This window comes from Thunnus maccoyii, chromosome 12 (assembly GCF_910596095.1).
Source record: "Thunnus maccoyii chromosome 12, fThuMac1.1, whole genome shotgun sequence".
Taxonomy (NCBI): domain Eukaryota; kingdom Metazoa; phylum Chordata; class Actinopteri; order Scombriformes; family Scombridae; genus Thunnus; species Thunnus maccoyii.
Window position 1 is genome coordinate 11,267,729 of NC_056544.1, and position 20,685 is coordinate 11,288,413.

At 38.6% G+C, this 20,685-nt stretch overlaps 2 protein-coding genes across 2 annotated transcripts; one reads left to right on the plus strand and one right to left on the minus strand.

Annotated features, from left to right (window-relative positions):
- Window positions 1-1,234: 1,234 nt before the first annotated feature.
- Window positions 1,235-10,452, minus strand: si:rp71-39b20.4 (potassium voltage-gated channel subfamily V member 2). The gene is made up of 5 exons (XM_042428531.1): window positions 10,370-10,452; window positions 7,993-8,542; window positions 7,217-7,850; window positions 5,979-6,104; window positions 1,235-3,619 (listed from the first exon to the last, which is right to left on the minus strand). The coding sequence occupies exons 2-5, from the start codon at window positions 8,529-8,531 to the stop codon at window positions 3,302-3,304; spliced, it is 1,617 nt and encodes a 538-aa protein (XP_042284465.1). The 5' UTR covers window positions 8,532-8,542; window positions 10,370-10,452; the 3' UTR covers window positions 1,235-3,301.
- rps28 (ribosomal protein S28) lies at window positions 9,825-12,824 on the plus strand. Its single transcript, XM_042428533.1, has 4 exons — window positions 9,825-9,921; window positions 10,227-10,274; window positions 11,202-11,324; window positions 12,701-12,824. The coding sequence occupies exons 1-3, from the start codon at window positions 9,883-9,885 to the stop codon at window positions 11,322-11,324; spliced, it is 210 nt and encodes a 69-aa protein (XP_042284467.1). The 5' UTR covers window positions 9,825-9,882; the 3' UTR covers window positions 12,701-12,824.
- The last annotated feature ends 7,861 nt before the right edge of the window (window positions 12,825-20,685 follow it).

Here is a 20,685-nt window from a genome sequence, read left to right on the forward strand (position 1 = left end):
CTACGTAGCTTGTTGTGCTACATAGCCTATCACAACCTCTTTGTACTACATTATACATTTCTCAAAGTACTTCATTACAAAATCAAGAGGTTCTGATATGTAGCACAACAAGCTAGCGAAGGTCTTGGATACACAGAATAACTGTAAGAAGCATGAGTTCATTGTTGGTTTGGCTCTGAACATGAGATTTGTCAACAAATTCCACACACACATGGATGGATGGTGTGTATGTTGCTAATCAGCTACAGCTACCATCTGTACAATCCGTACATTGGCTGTTTGGGGCTAATAAATGTATACTGCAAAAATGGTTCAGTTGTCAAATTTGAGCAAATAACAGAAGGCAGAAATTTGCTTTGCGTTCTGTCTGAAAACACCTTGCAAAGAACCCTCAGCCTCTTGCTCCTACTGCCTAATTTTAGTGAACAGACCTCTCTTCACAGCAGACATTTTGACGTGTCATAGTAGTAGCAGCACAGGTGTTACTAACAACATTAACGATGGCTTTGTTCTGTGGAATTGTGCCAGTCAGACAGTGAGCCAAGCATGCCCAATACCAGGACCCTGAAACTAAAGCAGCTAAATAAAATTTAGCCATCATTAATTGTATTATTTACACCTGTGCTTTTCCTGTTGTGACATGTCAGGATGTTTTTAATGAAAAAGGCCTATACAGTATGCCTTTCCAAGAAGGCATACAGTCAATACAGCCAAATATATTCTCTGTACATGCTGTAAATTCCCACTGAGTGAAAGAGAAATATCAAAATATCCCTTTTTATATGCAGAAACTTTTTTGGTCAGGTGGTTTAGTGTTATCTGTCCCCAACATTGTATGTGTGTATCTATCCGTCTACCTGTTTGTCTGTGTCCATCTGTCTTACTGACCTTTCCCTGATGTCCCTCTCAGCTGCATCTATTCCTATCCATTCAGTCCCGGCTCAGTCACATGAGACAGCCAGAACCTCTCAGCACTCTTGAGTTTTAATTGGCGCTGACGACACTATTAAACCATTGGCATCTCTCCCATTACCTTATCCTCTAATACTATTAGACAGGCAGCATTGTCCTTCAGACGAATGAGACAAATGAGGCGTCTGCTAATAGACATGGACATCAGGTTTCGTGTATTTAAAGGGAATATGGATGATAATGATTATGATAATACAGTAGTGCTATGTACATAAAGAGAGTTTTTTATTGAGCAAGAAGTACTCTTTACCTTTTTCCACATTAGAATATGTATAATATATAACAAAAAATGCATTTTACATGTTTTTTTGTGGTATCAGCACATAGCAACACTCATTGTTTACAGCCACTGATTAATAGATTGGCTTTCTCAAGGAATATATGTATATGAATTGAAAATGTAATTAAATAACTAGAAATGCTTGTACAACGAAACAGATATAAAAGAATGACATTCTTTGGTCATATTTGATTGCTCAGCATGAGTGAACTTTTTCATCTGTAAAATTCTGCAAGATTTCTCAAGGACTTCAACCCAGTGACTCCCAACTCAAAACCTCTGAAATCTTTAAGCAACTGTTGTTAACAATGTTAACAAATATTGGACACATCCGTCACATGTAGACAGATCCTTCACATTCATTGATTTGAAATAAACTCTTACAAATGAAATAATGCTTTCCCTGTTATCCTCAGCCACCTACAACAAAGGAAACAAGAGTAACGTGATGCTGGTGATCAATAATCACATTGAAAATGCTCACAATGCTGTCTCTAGATATTTTCTGTATGAGTGAAGTCAAGGTCTAATATTTCATAGGGCTCTGTTTTTGTAAATCAGAGGTGAATCAGTGGGTGTGGTTGGGGCTGGCATTGATCATGACCAATCAAATAACTTATTTTCCTTCCCCTTAAATCCGTCCTGTTTGTTTTAAACCAGTGCACTGGACAGAATATTATTGAGCATATCTGAGAGAAATTCTTGCCTTGTCAGTTACCATGAGAGAGTAGCCAATACAGCACCTTAAATATGTTAGGAAGGAGATAACACATACTGAAACTCTGTGGTCCTTGGAGAACTTTTGCCCAGCAAACTAATTGGTTTAATGATTTTGGCCAAACAGCTCAACACAAGCCACCAGCATAGTGGAAGGACAGTTTGACTACAGGAGTGGGTCACGCTTGTCTGTGACATCTACAGGCCAAGAACATGGAGCACAAATCTCTCTTCCTGTTGGGATGATGCCATATACTAGATGACTATTACTATATATACTGTATATATCATTGCACATGTGTAACTAATATGAAAATTAGGTTTTTTCAACTTGAGAGATCTATATCAGAAATAAATCACCTATCATCCATGAAAGTAGCTTGTAAGCACTTAAATAGAGCCTGATTGTGCAGACTCTCCACCAAAATAGCACAGTACCTGACTGACATTTGCCCTTGTCTGACCAGGAAGGAAGCATAAGTGCAAATCCCGGTAATCCTTGACAACAAAATTACACTGTGGCTCTTGACCACTACTGGCACACCTCCAGTTCCCCTCTCCTCCCACTTTGGTTCAGTCAAATGCATGCCAGATGACCGTCCAGAAAAAAAAGTGTGCTCTTGACAATAATGCACATGACACAGAATGTGAAGTGCTTTTCACCAGAGATGTTGAAATTTTTCTCAGGGTGTACATACAGTAAATCTGAGAAGTTCTTGTGTCTTATACACTTGTATTTCCTTGGTATAAGAAAGTGCAAGACAGTGACTAAAATCCATCCACAATGTCTGACTGGCTGTTATTTGCCAAATGTTTTACAGAAGATTGAAATTAAAGTTATATTGTCTTTTATGCAGAGTATCAAGAATGTAAAGTAAAATGTAACAGACCATCCAGAATGTCAAATATAGTTCATTAATAGCACTTTCAATGAAAACATCTTCGCAAGCATCACGCTCCCTTTGAAATGATGTGCGTAATATTGCTTCATTCATAATTTTACTATTTGACCTCCTTTTGTCAAACATCTATTTCAGTTAAGTCACAGTTAGTTGAATTTTTTTTTTTTTTGGAAACAAATAACAAGCTGTCCAGTGGCAGCATCTTGTCCATTTAACAGAGGAGTCATCACCCATAGCATGCAAACAGCACCTACTGTAAAGCTCAGGCTTAAAGCTTATCTCAACTTGCTGCTGCTGCCTCCATTTCCCCCCTTGGATTGTTTATCTTACATCACATAGGCTCAGAGCTGGAGGCAGATGGGGTCTTGCACTTTCTGGAAGGGTGATAAGGCCATTTAGGGTAAGCGAGGTTGTGACCGGGCAGCTTCTCTTAATCTTCGTTCACATGAATAGTTTGCCTTCCACTGGGCCGAATGTGGATCTCATCATCGGATTCCTCTGGCTGGGGTTCGAAGCAGTTGTCAAACTTGCGTCTCAGACGTTTCTTGAGCTGGAACGTGCGTTCTGTGTTTGAAAATGTGTATTCTTGTTCTTTCAGTTTGGCATAGTAGTCGGAAAATTTGTTGAACAGGATGGAGATGGGCATTCCATTGAGGATTATGCCAAAGGAGATGCAGCCAAATGCCACGCAGCGGCCAAGATAGGAGATAGGGACGACATCTCCATAGCCCACAGTAGAGATGCTCACCTGTAGAAACAGAAGAGTAAAGTGAGTCTGCTTGCATCCACAATCTAGTTGGGTTTTTTGGAATTAACATGAAGAAATATAGAACATGGTGTGGAAAGTGAAATATTGGGCTTTTTGTCATTCTTCTCCAAATAAGGCAGGTAGATATCATGGCTCATCCTCATGGTGCCTTTCAGGCTTTCTCCAAATTACCCTTGGCAATGGCTTTTCTGAGAATCCCACAATTCAGATGTTTATTGTACTGATCATTTGCTATGCTGCAAGTTGAACATGAACAGGATCAAATAAACTTCCAGGAAGGCGCTGCAACACTCTCCATCTCTCGAATGCAATCACTGTGTCTGGCCACAAATGAAGCACGTTACACAGTATTAGAGGGGATTAGACACGTAAGTTAACAGCTGCCACCGGATAAATAAAATCCAAATGCCCTTAAATGAGAGTGGAAGAAAAACAGAGAACCAGGCGGATGATGTACAAACACACTAAAGCCTATGTTAGTGCATGAAAACAAGGCAAAGATTTTACAAAATGTGTTAATGTCATTATGGTAAACAACACGGCAAACTTCAGACAAACTACATCTTTTATCCTTACCAAAGTTTGCCTTTTAAAATTTAACTATGATGAGAAACAGAATCCAAAATAGTGGTAGTGCTTCCCTAATACCAACTTGATCAAACAGCTAATTAGATAAATATACTTTAAACCCAATTGTTGTATAATTACATTGTCAATTGCAAAACCTCAATCAACTGGAATCCAAATGTTAATTGCATTCTTGTACAATTTGGTAATGAGAAGATGTTTTCAGCTTTTGATTCCAGATTAAAACCTCTACTTTTTACAGGACTCCAATACTGTGTCCTCTCACCAATGCCACTTTTGCCAATAATCAATGCTTATTCACTTTCTTGTTTGATTGATTCTTGCTCATGTTTGTCCACTAAATATGAAGATGCAGCAGGAGACAGTCAGTTTAGCTTAGCTTAAAGACTGGAAACAAGGGGAATCAGATAGCCTGGCTCTGTCCAAAGCACCCCTAAAGCTCACTAAATGTAAAAATAACAAGTTATAGTTTTACAGAGAGTTACGTGTTATAATTACTTCTTGGCTGCGTGGTGAGGGCTAAACACGGTCATGGGGCAATCAAATCCTCAGTGCTCCACAAAAGTCTGCATTGGATTTGCCACAAAAGCCGCTCACAAGAGGAAATTGATGTTCTTGTGCAGGATGTGGAGAATTACCAAGAGTCAACATACAGCGTGGCACCCCTAAAATAATTAGCTTGGAGGAGGTGATAACACGTTTGGTTACCATGTTGCTCTAGTTAGCAATTAAGTGATTTTACTCAGAGAGCTGAGCAGAAGTTGGTGTTGAACAACAGGACACGTCGATGGCCTTAACAAGCCAGTTCCTCACATTTATTGAGGTGTTGAATATACGGTAATTTTGCGTGTCATAGCCCACACTGACACATCAATGTTGAATGACAGTTGCGGCCACATGTCCATTTTTAGAATGAAAAATGGATCAAATGTTTTCCTGCTATATTCAGATTCAAATCACAGTTGATTTAACCAAACAGTCATTCACAGAAAGGGATTGTACTAAGCTAGCAAAGTCTTTAAATACAATCTCATCATGAGCACATTGCTTGGTAGGGCCACAAAAATAGCACAGAACATGACTCTGCTGTGTACTCTGAAATTTTGTCTTGGTCTGACTAGGCAGGCAGCACAAATCCTGGCAGGCCTAATCCTTGACACCCAAAATGCACTGCTCTGCTTGATCATACTGACACACCCTCTACTGAGCTTCTCCTCTGTCTCTTCAACACAGTCAAGAGGAACAGCTTAGCAAGATTCATAACTAAGCTAATTGATCCGGAAGAATCTAAGTGGCAGCCATAAGAGGTGGTTGAATCCTCTATACTGAGCATCATTCCTTGCTTTATTAATAATGACGAGCAATTCAGGCATCATACAGGCAAGTGCAAGTTGAGTTGGATTTTTTAGCACTTTGATTGAACTTTCTGAATTAAATGTTATGATCCATTTTTCCTTGATTCATGACATTTTCCGTTAAGGTCAAGGAAAATGGTAAGAAAGGAAAGACCTTTGATCACATTTTAAAATTCATAAAATCTTTATACTGTTTGTTTCCTTTTTTTCTTTATGCTGCTTGGATACAACCAAGTTCATTGCAAAGTCACAAACATGCCAGGTTTAATTACAAAATAGTGTTGCAGTTTGGTATTTTTCTATTTGAATTAAAGTTAAAACCACAAGAAAGAAAAGTCCAGGACTAGAGACATGTTTAGATTGCTGAACTGGAAGATGAAGTTTAGCCTACTCACCGCAGCCCACCACCAGGCATCTGGTATGCTGCTGAATGGTGTCCCAGGCTGATCCACCTCCACAGAGTGCATCAGAGCAGAGAATGTGAAGATTCCCATGGCAATGAACAGAAACAGACAACACACCTAAAGGATCACAGAAAAGTTCATGTCAAATGCCAAGCCAATGCATATCTGCAAATCTGGGACCACTCATTAGGCCACATGGCAATTTTAAACTTTACTGTAACCCCCCTGTGATACCTAGCCTACATAATATATCTACATTACCACTTACTGTGCAGTGTTTTCAACATGGATGGCCCCAATATAGAGAAGTTGCCAAAAACTGTTTAGCTAGGAAGTGACAGATACATTTATTTGAGTAATGTTGTGACTTTCATTGTTCACACACAGGTCTCTTGTATACAAGAAACCTGTGTCAGGCCTGTACCCACATGACCATTAGAAATAGATCTCTTTTTTGTCTCATCACAGGTGGCAGCACTAATGGAGAAAAGTGCTACATTGGAAAATGAAGTCACAAAAGATAAGAAAAGGGTATTCTGAATGCTTACACAGGTTATGTAAATCATGGATTTTAAAACCTATTATTCAGCTAAATTAACATTTATCCCCCTAGCTGAACTCCTTACAAAATAGGGACACCTTGGTTACTGCATAAAATTTTTCATGACCTTTTCAATGGTGAAAGTTTATCATACATCTTTCTGTGTCTGAAGCCAGTGTGAACGTTAAATATGCCATAACTGATTTTTTGGCCACATCAGAGGCAGGGTGAACAAATTGTAAGAACAACAGGCCACCAAATGTCAGTCCAATATTCACTCTCCTTTAAGCTCTGCTTTTGGTCTCTACCAACTCCTAAAGAAATGTCTGCCAAATCCTCAATTAAATTCACCAGCTAGTCAGTAACTTTGTCTGTCCTTGTGGCGCTGGGGTAACTAGCATACAGTGGTTATTTAGAGCTTTTTTTTTATAAAAACAGCTGTCTCCTACATCTGCAAATGACATTAATGAGAGGCTTGAAAACCTGCAGCTTTAATGCAGTGAGCTAAAAGGTGCTAAAACAGGTGATAATTCTCTGTGGGTTTGTCACTACGAGCGACCACTTTCATATGGCTAATATGGGAGTTACGTATGTTCCTTGTTTTATTTATGCATGTCTCCTCAGTTAAAGATGTTCATAAAATGTATTTTTGTGTTTCTATTTTTTCTTGTTTGATACTCCTCCATACCTGCTCAGAGCACTGGCGGATGGTGAAACCAAATGCCCTCATGCCTGTAGAGTGACGGGCGAGCTTGAGGATACGGAAGATGCGCATCAACTTGACGACCTTGAGCACCTTGCTGACTTTACTGACCCTTGCCATGGCCTTCAAATCTTCCTGTGCACCCAAGTCTTCTGAATCTAAAACAAACACCTCAAAAATGATCTGGATGAAATATGGCATAACAGCCACCACATCAACAAAGTTGAGGGCACTCTTCACAAAATGTTTGATGTCGGATGTGGTGAATAAACGCAAGAAGTATTCTAAGGTGAAGAAAAGGATGGAGGCAACCTCTATCCACTCCATGTAGGTTTTGCCAGCAAGTTTGTATTCCCTGAGTTCTTTCACTGTATTCATTGTCATGGCAACGATGGAGATTAGCACAAAGAGACTGGAAAACACAGCAAAGGCTTTGGCTGACAGAGAAGAGTAAGGATTCTCCATCAGGTCCCAGAGGATCTTCCGAAAGTTTCCAAGACACATGGTCTTGTAGGCCTCGTCATCTTGGTGAGGCTTAATCTCATCAATGAGCTCCTTGTTGACCTTCAGTTGGTCTCTGATGTCGTCCACTTTTTCCTCAAACAGAATGCGGCAACACCTGAGAAGAAGAAGAAACATTATTGCCCATTTTTACAAAAAATTGTTTTAAAAATCCTGCTTGAAATATACAAGCAACAACAGGCCAAGCTACACAGTACAGTAGTGAGCACAGTAGTGAGTATCAAGTATCTAGAGCATACCTTGGAGTGTCCTTCAGTTTCAGCCCCCAAAAAGACATCTCTTCCTCAAAGTTGACAGGGCAGAGGCTATCCATCACCCACAGGACATTGCTGCAGTAAAAATGGAAGATGTAGTGGAAAAACATGGGGTCCCTGTCAAAAAAGAACTCATTGTTCTGAACATTGTAATCGTCACAGAGCGTCAAACGCTTGACCGGATCATCACAGAGGGCAAGGACTCCAATCCTGGTTTTTGGGTGTCGGAGGACCAAATGCTTTGGGATGTGAAACACCTTTCCACCCACGTTGAGGTTGACAATGTTTGATTTCCTTGGGTTTGGTGCTTCTGGGATCGGATCTTTTTTCACATTTTTTACATCATCTGGAGTGTCAAGGTTGTCCATAGATGTCCATGGTTTCACAGAGCAGTCCTGTGAAAAGGGGAATTCACTTTCTTGCTCTTCTATGCTCTGTGACATGCTCATTTCCCGTTTTATAGTGGCAAAAAGACTGGAGCGGCGCTTTTTCAGCACCTTCAGCTTTGGCTTCATATTCTCCATTGTGGCGGCTCCTTAGAAAACAGACCAACAAAAAAGCTCTACACCAAGTTGAGAGAGGAAGTCAGTGAACAATGATAACAATATTCCACAAGATCTCCATTTAAGCAGGATGTTGTCCTCTGAAAAAATCTGCCAACATGTTGAACTAAAGATAAGGAAAAAGCTGCTGTGCGTCTCTTAGCATGCAAGAAGATCAACTGCATGAGTTAGGGATTCAGCCTCCTCACTGATTCTCTAATCCTATTGCTGTTCTTTCTGTTCAAACGCAAGTTAAAAATACTGTTCACAAGGATTAGTGTTGTGATTTAAGGCTTTGAGTTCTGAGAGAGGAGGAAAGGCGGAGTGAGTGGTGTGGTGACAATATTGCATTGCTAACTAGGCTGTGAAGAGCTTTTGCAAAGGAAGTTCATACTAATTCTACACATAGATTTCATTGGGTAGCTCTAGCTATAGTCCATATGGACTTGTTCTGAAGAGTAAAAATAAGCTTGGGTTTGTATCTTAAATCCACAGACTCCAATATTTAGCATGCATTATTTCAGTTTTTCCTCTGAATTTTAAATGAAGTGCTTTTCCTCAAATCAGATCATTGATGTTCTTGGGAGAATAGGCTAATTAATTTGTCCAATTCAAAATAAAGTAAAGTAAAAAAAATTAAAGTCCAATTTTGATTATATAATACTTAACAAGGGATTGCAAATAATTATGATTTAGTTTACTGAATTGGCTAATGTAAAATCGGTTGCTGTAAACATGTGAGTGAGCCACAAAACAGGTATTTAACACAAACATGTTCAGATTTTATATGGGCCTAGCCTTATGTGTATTTAGCCTGTTGGATAAATAATGGTTATGGTCTATTTTCTTTGCAGATGGCCACTGAACCTAAGATATTAAAGGTATTTATAGTTTCAATATACAACAGAAAGCAAAGGACTATTATGTATAAAATAAATGTATGTTTATAATGGGGGTTAAACACACATATATAATTAATTTGGTCTCTTATTCCACGTTATAAAATTAGTAAAATGGCCAAAAAAGAAAAAAAGATTGAAACACGGTGAATAATGGTAGGGTCCTCGGCGCCCCCCGTGGAGGCTCATGTGAATAGTATCGCCCAATTTGCCGGAAAAGGAAACGACAAGCTAAAGTAAAAAATTGAATTGTATTTTAAAATTATGATAATAATAATGTTTTCAACTTTTCTACGCATTTTTCAGATGAATGTGGTTCAAATTGCATTACAGTTTAATTAAAATGGTCAAAATGTAATAAAATGAATTATTACAGTTGCACATATATGACTTCCGGGGACCACGTGACTTCCTTTCCGGTCTAACCTGACAACATGGACGCCAGCCGCGTGCAGCCGATCAAGCTCGCAAGAGTAAGAAAATATATAATATGGCAAAAATAATCACATTCGGACGGATAGACAGTTACAGTAACAACTAACGTCTCATACGGCGCCAAAAACTTGAAGTTAAATCCGACTTGTGTCTCCTGATTAGTAAACGGCTCTTCTTCTTCTCGCGCTTCCATCATGGAGGCCAGTCCACGCTGCTAACGTTAGCTAGTTCAACATGTTGTAGACTGCTGGTCCCTTTTTATAATTCGGTTCACAACAAAAAAAAAAGACAACGTTTACTTCAGGAATGTGCAGTACTAATCTATTTTATGTTTGGTTTTCAGGTCACTAAGGTGCTCGGAAGAACTGGTTCCCAGGGACAATGTACACAGGTATGCCAGAGACTAATGTCTCACAGTTGGGTGTATTTATTAAATATAGGTATTTTTATTCCTCTATTTTGTATATCGCTAATTCGTCTACTCACATTTGACATTCACAGAAGTGCAGTATGTCCTGAAAGAAGCTGTAGCTTTTAAATAAAGTCCGTCCGTGTTTTACTTGGCTGTAAAACACATTTCCCCTTAAAGACAACATAGTTTTAAGGTTTAAAATTGAGCCCTAATGATGTGCTGAACCTCTGAATGTGGTAGCTTTTTTCCAGTGAAGCAGCATGTCAAGTAAATGTTTTAAATTGCTTCTCAGTCCCTCCGGGATTTCGGAGTTGTTTTTTTTTTTCTTATTTTTTTATTGACTATTGCAGCCCAAAATGCTTGAATGTTACGTTAAATTTGCAAGCAAAGGAAAATAATGCTTTAAAAAAAACTACTACCAATAAGGAGTCATATGAAATCACTTCCTTAACTGTATTTGAGTTCCATTTATAAGCCTTTATTAAATAAACTTTCACCTCAACATTAGCACCAAATAAAATAAGTGAATAATGCCATTAAAATAAATCCATCAAACATAAAAATATAGAAAAGTGGTTGGTCAGTGAAGATTTCCATGTGGGCCACCAATATTAGGAGTACAAAAGTTTCCCTCCATTGTCGTGGAAAACATTTGGGAATTGTTTTGTACAGTCTATGGCAGTAATTTTTATTGGCAGGTGAGATTTGTCCAACTTTCACGTGAATGCACGTCTGAATCCTTGCTAAATGCTTAGTTAAAAGTGGTTTGATGTTTAGCCACAACTCACACAGTGGTTGTCACTAATGGATATTACTAATTCTGCCAATACAATGTAATTCATGTAAAACGTTATTTGTTAAATATTAATAGCTTGACCCGTGATTCATTTTGTTATTTTCGTGCAGGTCCGTGTTGAGTTCATGGACGACAGCAACCGCTCCATCATCAGGAACGTGAAGGGCCCAGTCAGAGAAGGAGATGTGCTGACACTTCTGGAGTCTGAAAGAGAAGCCAGGAGGCTGCGATAGGTGAGAGGACATAAGCCCAGCCATGTCTGTTAGCCCCGTCACTAATGAGTGGTTAACGGACGGGTTCACAAATTTTTTTCATGTGCAGTGTCATGTATTGACCATCTTAAAACAATAGTCAGGTGCCCATATGAACATTGAAACAGGTTTTGCTTGCTGTAATCATTCCTCCTGTTTATACTGCCGATAGATGATCCCCTACAAATGTGCTAACAATGTAAGTGATGGACAAAATCCACAGTCCTCATTATGACCTGAAATGTATTTATAAGTTTATCAGAAGATAATATGGGGCTTCAGCTGTCTGAGTTTGTTCAATAGTTTGTATCCTCAACAGTTAGTCTTTTTAGTAAAAATAATTACAGCGAGGAAAACATCAGTGTTTATTTGAGAACGTGACTATTGTTTTACAGAAAAGTTGTGAACTTGTAAGTTAGTTGGCATTACACTTTAGTGAATTCAATTTGAAGACATTGCTTAGGCCTCCAGTGATGTGTAATAGCCAATGGACACTCAGTGACCATAATTAACGTTAGCTATTATCATAGTTGTGTTGCATTTTATTAAAAGGTGTTTTTTAGTATTTTGCTCCCTGATGTATGCAAATGGGTGTCGACAAATCATCTTTGAAGTTACCAGAGTTGAATCAAAAGCTGTGTATACAAAATCTGAACAGGGCTTCCAAAAGGAGGATTATTGCAAGTCCTCTGAACTGCCTAGTTTTCTGACAAAGTTCATATTTGTCCTGTCACTGAGTGCATTTCATTCGTCCCACTCCTGGCCCTCATCAGAATTAACCACCACTTTAAATGTCTAATGCTACAGATATTCACGGCTGAAAAACCTTGTAGACCCCATGTCAAAACATCCAAGTAATTGTATTATATTGATGGTCACCCTAAAACAAAAACGTTTGAAATGCAGTGAACACTTGTGATTCTGTCACGGAGGGTTCTGTGGTTCATTGTGCTGGATGTCAAGATTTAGGCACTGCTAGTTTTCACTGTTCGTGGCTCAATCTGGACTAATTTCCTCCTGGAACAGCAGTTGAACACAGAAGGCAGGCAGCTGGGATAAAAAATAAAAAAAAAAACAGCAGTACCTCATCACAATAACCAGGACAAGTCAAGTCAATTTTATTTATGTAGCGCCAAATCACAACAGAAGTTATTAGGGCACTTTTTACAAAGAGCAGGTCTGGACTGCACTACAGAGAACCACTGTCTCTGATTGACAGTATTAAATCTGCTAATCTGAGACTCCGGGTCAGTGTGCTTCTATCTGCTGCTATCCTCTTCATACAGAAGGGATGAAGGAGACAGACTTTTAATTTTTGCTGGCTGAGTTGAATTGACTGATCTCTCTTGTCTCCACAGTGCCCACTGAAGCTGTGAGGTGCCAATCCATTGCTGTGGAGCAGAAGACACCATCAGTTTCACTTACTGTGGCCTGCATCTCACTTGTTCAGATGTTTTGAAATAAAGTTGGTAATTAAGATGATATTGTGGAAGTCCTGTGTTTATTGTGCAGTTGTAAACAGGTTTTTTTCCTCATAATGATGACAGAGCAGTAGGCTGGCAACCAATTCAGTGCTGTATTATACTCAACAAAGCCTTCTGGCAATTTATTTGTTTTTGTGCACATATGTTAATGTACTTTAAATAGTTATTAGTTTGCAGGAAAATATGTATTAAACATTTCAGATAATGGCATTAGCAATGATCCTAAATATTCCAGATTTTATTGTCAAGTAACTGATTAGCAAAGTGCCAAATTTATGTGACATCAGTGTATAAAACTTAAAAATGAAACAAAAATCTATTATACAGTGTCTCAATCCAGAGGCTGTAGCAGTAAATAATGTTGAATGCAGTTTAATGTATCTAGTTTTTCCACAAGCATTTTAAGAGAAAACAGCTTTCACTTTGTTGCCCTACGGAAACTAGAGAAGATTTATTTTAAGTGACCAAATGTCACAAGGCCAATTCAAATGAAGGTTATGGTCAAGCAGTACAGGAGCACCGTTGTGAGTGTATGTCAGATTAGTTTTATAATGCTTGTTGATTTATTTCATCTCAAATATGGCCCAATGTGGTTCAGTAGTTATTACAAATGGACTTACAAGACACCAAAATACAGTTGCAGTGTTGAAACATTTGTCAAACATAGACAAGAAAAAATTTTCTAACATTACATTGCAAACAAAGAACTTTGTCGTCTGTACTAAAGCTTTACAAATAAAATCAGCCAGACAAAAGGTTCCCTCCCTGAAACGCAGCTTTTTATAATCATTCATCCAGAAAAAATCATCAGAGATGACATTTTACTGAATAGTGCAGCCCTCAAATCATCATATAACGAGCAATAACACATAAAAGGGACTTCATATTCAGTCTCGCCTAAATCAATCAGTCTATATGCTGTTTATCTACATGTAGAGATTTTTAGGAGCAGGATCAGGTTGTGTAGTTCACATTCTGCCCAGCAGAGAGCAGCATCACTCAGCTGATAGTAGAATTTACATTCACCTCAGTGATGTCCTGCAGGTAAACAATCATTTTGCACAGTCTTGTCTTCAAACAGTTGTGCTGAGTTATTTCAACACCAGCAGCTTGTCTTAAAATAACTCATCACCCAAGAGCCATTTCACAAAATCATTTTCTTAATGTATTCTCAAAACTCTGTATAGAGGCAAAATCTTCTATTTTTAATTTTAATACACAAATATAAAGATTTACATATCTATGTTATACATCTGATGAATTTAATGTAGTTGGGTTTTTTTAACCAACTAATTGCAAAGCCACAGACACACTCTCTACTCACATTTGTGGACAGTAAAGCTCCATTAAATGAAAGTCATAACTGCACCTCTCTGCATTTTAAAATATACCTCAAATGTAAAATGGCTGAAATATGAAACACCTTCTCTGGGATGGAGATTGTAAATCAACACCCCACAGGGAGAAACAGAAATCATAATAAAAATGTTTTCTTCACATGTAGACATTTAAACATTTCAAGTGGCCGTGTTGTTTTTCTGCATGAAGGTATTTGGCTGAATTCCAGTTTGAGGTTCATGAGGGAGTCCAGTGGCTGTTTGAACAGGAAAGCAGGTCAGTTAGAGTTATGTGTTGTGCAGAGTCTCTCTCGCTGCTTATGGCCTTATATTTTCCATCTTACCTTGACCTACTTTACACAAAGCTTTGAATTGACCTGCTAATGTAGACGAGTGAATTTATTCTGGTTGTAAAATCAATAAATGATATGAAATATTTGCTTTAGCCAGACACAGTGCAGTGCTATGGCACGCTTCCTTGGTATTAACAGTACCAGCAGGGATAGCAGTGGATAGCATTTTGTAGTTGTAAATAAGATGATCAATTATAACTTTGGAAAATACTATCGACTGTGTCATAAAGTGAGTGATTGTAAAGGTTTGATTTTCAGTTAGTAAACTCTCCTTGCTTTGGCTCGCAGACAGCAACACCAGCATCACACAACATGGCACATACAACTGTTATGAAAATGTATAAAATGTAGGCAGATTTCCACGAAAATCCTCAATAACATACATTAAAAGATTGAATTACTGTTCTGCTTTAATATGGAAGTGTTTCGCTGTAGTGCTACTGACTGACTGTAAAAACCCTGCAACAGAGGCAAGGTTTTTTACTTTTGGTTAGTTAATAACTGTGCACTTTAACTGTGGCTGGAACCAGGAGGGCATCAACAGGTAACACGAAACCAAAGTGGGAAACTGACACCAAGCCACAAATTAATTCTTGGCAGCTATTCATTAAAGTTAAAGTAAGACACGCAAGATCAACAACAACATGCTGGCACTTGACGCCTGAAATCAGAGAGTCAGAGACAGCAAGACAGAAAGGCAGCAAGGCCAGAGTGAGACAGAGACTTGCTTTACTTTTTAAAAATTAAAATCTTGTGATTTGACATTTTTAGCTCATAAATCCAGCCAGAAAGCCGCATTTATGTAACAGAAATCATGCCAGTGCACGATCAGAAAACAAATCTACAGATCTCACAGTCTGGATCTGATTGTTCACTAAGAAAGCTGGAAAGTTTACCAAAGACCTGCACCAGCATCACTATCTGACTGCCTTGTTGATCTAAAAGATAGAAAACAAAAGGAAAAGTAAGAGGGAACAATAGAAAGAGAGAACAAGCGAGGGAGCGGGGGATTCCAAGGTTGTTCAACAGACCTCACAGTCAACATCAGCTCTGTGCTTGAAAACAACTGGGTGTCACCTTACCCCCCTGTCATCACCGTTCCGCACCTCTCCATCACGCTGCCTCACCCACTCATTCAGACGGGTGGACGGGTGGCATGTGTTTACCATATCTCCATCTCCCCCGCTTCTCCCCCTCCCTCTGTCTCTCTGAAGCAGGATCATACCGGGTTAGAAACAAATTTACTCCAAGGCCACTCCCTGTTTGTCTGCCTGCCACCAAGGTCTAACTCAGCCAGGAGAAAACACCAGCAGTGTCACTGTGTGTCTGTGTGTCTGTGTGTCTGTGTGTCTGTGTGTCTGTGTGTCTGTCTGCAGGCAGGATCTGCAACATTATGCCAGACGTGCAAAACATCAATAAGGACAAGGACGTTGTGCGTAGAGTTGTAGCTGCTATTATAATACTGTTGGTAGAAAATGTTATTTACTGCTTTCCAGATTTAGACCTAATCTAAATGTAGTACATCATCTGTTTGAATCTGTTTTGTCCCTGTTACTTTAATCATATTATACTGACTGGAAAACTTTTAGACTTTTTGAATTTGGACTGAATGATTTGAAAGACCGTGTTTTTTCTCAACTGTAAGTTCAGCAAACAACTGATAAATGATAAAATTTAACTTAAAACAGTTATTTTCTTTAAGTACATGTAGTAAAACCTTGAGCCCTTGAGTGCTTTTTATGCATTCAAGTCACAGAGCCAAGCATCTGATTTTAAAAAAAGAAATACTGTACAATGTTTGAAAAATCCAGACGGTCATTTAACAGCACTTGTTGTTGTTCTAAAGTATCTCCAGAATCCTCAAAGACTCATCTAACCATCTGAAAATGAAAAAAATTTTATCTTTTAAATCTGTTTCTCAAATTGTGACTGGAATTTAAAGAGCCCCTCCAGACATGTTTTAAGATGTATATAAAATACTCTATACTTTGAATAATAATTTGTGTCCAATATGGTTTTTCAACAAAAGAAGTTCGGTTATCTTGTTAAAACCTTTAAAATGACATCTACTCCTTCTACTCCAGAATCAATGAACATGCAAATATTTTTCATTTCAAAAGTTGACCTTTTGGACACAAAATGTCTCCTACTTCACTGTAAAGTCTATTCTCAGTGTTTGTGCACTGGAGGCTTCAAGTTTCCACATCACACGTGTGTAAGTTGCACACTGAGCCACAACTGGCTCCAAAATAGTTGTGATGTCACAAATCATGCTTAGAGGTACACGTGTTAAACTGAGATTTAAAGTGAACACAGAGAAACTCTCCTCCTTCAGCAGATGAATTTGAAAACAGTCTTCTAGTGTCAAACTCTGCAAATAAATCATTCTGCACAGTGAAGTTCAAACATCCAACTGAAACTAGTTTTTCATTCAGAGCAACCTTTTAGGTTTTACAACTAGAACCGGTTAAATATTCGATGCATTGCTCTGTGACTCGTTTGTAATGGTAAAACATGAGTAAAAATACAGATGTATTAACAACAAGACGTATTCATTATGCAGGAATATGCTACCTTTTAGTGTTATACTATGATGTATTATTTTATTGGATTGTTAATTCTAATGTATTAATGTGTAGGCAGCATTTTCCTGTTGCTGCTGTTGAAGGTGGAGCTACTTTTAACTACTTTATATACTGTTGGGTAGTTAAATCTGTAAGAATGCTTCATATCTTAGTCATCATGTTTTGAATGTAGACATTTTATCTGTGAAGTAACCAGTAACTGTTTTATCTGTGAAGTAACTAGTAAGTACAGCTGTTAAATATATGCAAGTAAAAAGTATATTTCCCTCTAAAGTACAAGTACCTCAAAACTGTTCTTAAGTACTTCTTAGTTCTTACTTGAGTAAATGTACTGAGTTTGGCCTACTTTCCACCACAGAATGAGAGCTCTGACAAATATTAGAATTTACCTTTGACCACGGTTACTTTTTTTCTGTGACAAATGACTGGAGATCATCTTGTTTTGCGGGTGTAAGCGGGCTTGTTGGAATTGGATGAACTTGGCAGGGGGCTAAGGGCTTTGTTTCTCCCATGCTGGGGAACAGGATGTACAGCAGGGAGGTCATGAAGCCTCCAGAGGGAGAGAGGCCTCTGATTTATACACTCTGAACCCGGCTACGACCTGGGTCACAGACCTCAAATTTACGAATGGGGCCCATAGGACGCAGAGGGGATGCCAAGAAGACAATCACCCCAGAGGTAACTAGAAGACATCCCTGCCCCTCTCTTTCTCTCGCCCCTGCTGGTTTCTCTGCCTCTCTTTCTCACAGTCTCTTTGCCCAGCCTGTTTGTACTTTTTTTTTACCCTCTCTGTCCCCCTCCAATCCCTCTGATTGTTGAACTTTAGTACATCCTGCCTCTTTACAGATTATCCCAGTTTCTTGCCATTAATTGCCGAAGGTGCGGCTGGTTTAATTAGGCTCCAGGAAGACAAGCCAAGTTTTCACAGCTCTCAGCAATGAGGGGAGCTTTAGAAAGAAAGAGAAAAAAGGCTGAAATGAAAGATTAAAAACTTGGCTCTCTCTCTCTCATGTCTCACTCAAAACATGCTGATAATGTTTACCTGTTTGAAAAAAGCACAGGGCTTTAATTCACGACTGTCCAGGAAATAACAGTACATCAAATCCAGGATGCTCAAATAACACACACGACCTTGAAAGAGGAGCATTTTTGAAACAAATAGCTTTGGATGTAGGCATATAAAGAATCCTTTATATATCTATGAGAGCAAGAGCAACATACTGCAGTAAGAAAAAATAAATATAAGACCAGAAAGAGTAAAATCAAAAGAAGACAGCTTGAAGGGTGACAACAATAAACCAAACACAGCTTGGACAGTCTTGATTCACTTTTATGTAAGCAAAAGTGCAAAAGGGGGGACTTCATTGTGCGAAGGTCACAAAAACAAGCCAGCCATTTATTTTTTGAAGGCTCCATCCCCTGCGATGCATACAACTTGTTAAAATATCTTTTCTCACAATTCCCTGCACAACAATGTCATAGCACTAACAGCAGGTGCGCAGACAGACAGAAAGTGTGACTGGCTGAAACACAGGGTCAGATGCTGGGTTGTTGATAATGAAGCCTGTTGTGCAGGGATGGCGACGTAGAGGAGGAGTTAAGAAAGAGCTGTTTTGAAGCTCTGTAGCGCACCATTTCTCGTAAACACTGTGAAAACAAAGCTTTGTGGACTCTGTCCCCCTCAGGTATTTTTCCGGAGGTAGAGGTGTTTGTGGCACTGAGGGCAAAACCGATACGACCAGGCATGTTTACATAAGATTGGTATTAATCTTCTCAGCTGACTTTCACCATGAAATTATTCCTTCAACATTGTGTTAGCGTGTCTATCTGTGCTGTTTATCTTCTGATAATAATGATGCACCACTAAAAATAAGTCACAGTTTGTGGAGAAACAGCGAGTCACTTGTTAACTGTAAATTTCAGAGTAGTTGAGAAACACTATATGTTCAGTCGGTCCCCTCAAGACTGCTTGTGGAATATTACATTACTGTTACACTCCTTATAGTGTCATTCAATGACATATGTGGCATATTAGTCAGCTTACTTCAACAACTCTAAACCTGCATGAGGAAATTATTATCTGGGTTAAAGGTTTTGTTGATGTTCCAGTTTGTTTGTTCTCTCTGCTAAAGAAAGGGACAGGTTGTGTCAGTTTTTAATACAAGCTCAAAATGAGATACAGCAGTCATTAACACGTGAAGATCTTGAAGAACACGCTGCAGGGTCGGATTTCAGGGGCGTCGCATTCCGGTTTATATTATGATCCTGGAAGAATCTGGCGCACCTATATTTTGGAAAATCAAAATACAGCAGTAAAACCCCGAGCTGTTGACACACCTAATGAGAAACCAGGGCACACAGCTGGGTCAATATTTAGCAGGAACAAACTTTAGTGGAATTCGACAAGTTAAAATCCAGGTTTGGGGGAAAAATATTGCCAAATCTTTACCTGACAGGTTACTCTGACCTTTCAGCTACAACATGAAAGTTTGCTTTGACCTGTCATTTATGCCATTGTTTAAATAATGTTGGGGAGACAAATCAGGGAAAGTGAGTGGAATGCTACTAACCCATCTGTTTTGCATTTTTAATCCTGGCACAAAAAGATCTTGGAAAAATGAAACAGCATCCATCATTTTATATTATCACCACATGAATATGGTAACATTTGGTAATTTGTGTTGGTTATATTTGACTGTTTTATACATTGAAAACTTTGATGCCATAATCTGTTGCTGGGCACTGTGTTCTCTTTAAGGTTAGAGCAAATTGTGCCTATTGATATATTTTAATATACTTTAAGATCAGAATTTTAAAAAATGGATAATATCACCATTTAAATACTGTTTTATATAAACAGGAGTCAATCATAAACCTCTCCTTTCTAAACATATATCACCAGGGTCCATAAGGCTCCAGAGTGAAATAACATAACATAAAATACCATTTTAGCAGGACTTAAACTGATGCACATGTTCAAGTAATAACTGCAATCACATGACTGCTTGTGGTATTTACATCCTGAGACTGCTGAGTCTCACAAAATAAAGATTCCTTCCCCACTTTAGAAAATTCCATAAAAACCTGTGGCCTCTGGTACTTGGAGAAAGACAGGAGAATACAATGCTGAAACCATTCAATTTCAATTACGATTCAGGATTTGAGATTAACATGGATCATTAGAGATTTTTGGGGTTTGTTGGATTTTTTTGGAATCAACAGACGGTCAGAAGTGACGCATTCAGTGTGACATGATCATTCTTGAAGTCTGTAGGTGGATTTTACATTAAACGTCTTGCTTGAATGAAAAAGAAAACTTCCTGTCAAAGTCTTGTTTCTACATGTTCTTGTCTGCTATAACAGTCTAAACCACAGCAACCAAACAAATGACAACACCCTTCACTAAAAGTAACACAAAGGAAAGGAACAGGGATACGGATAAAGGAAATGTTTTTGGAAAATACACTTATTTGTCTTTTTTTTTTCTTTTTACCAAGACTTAGATGAGAGGATCGATACCACCGCCACAACTGTGCAGTAAATATGAAGCTACTGCCAGCAGCCAATTAGCTTAGCTTAGCATA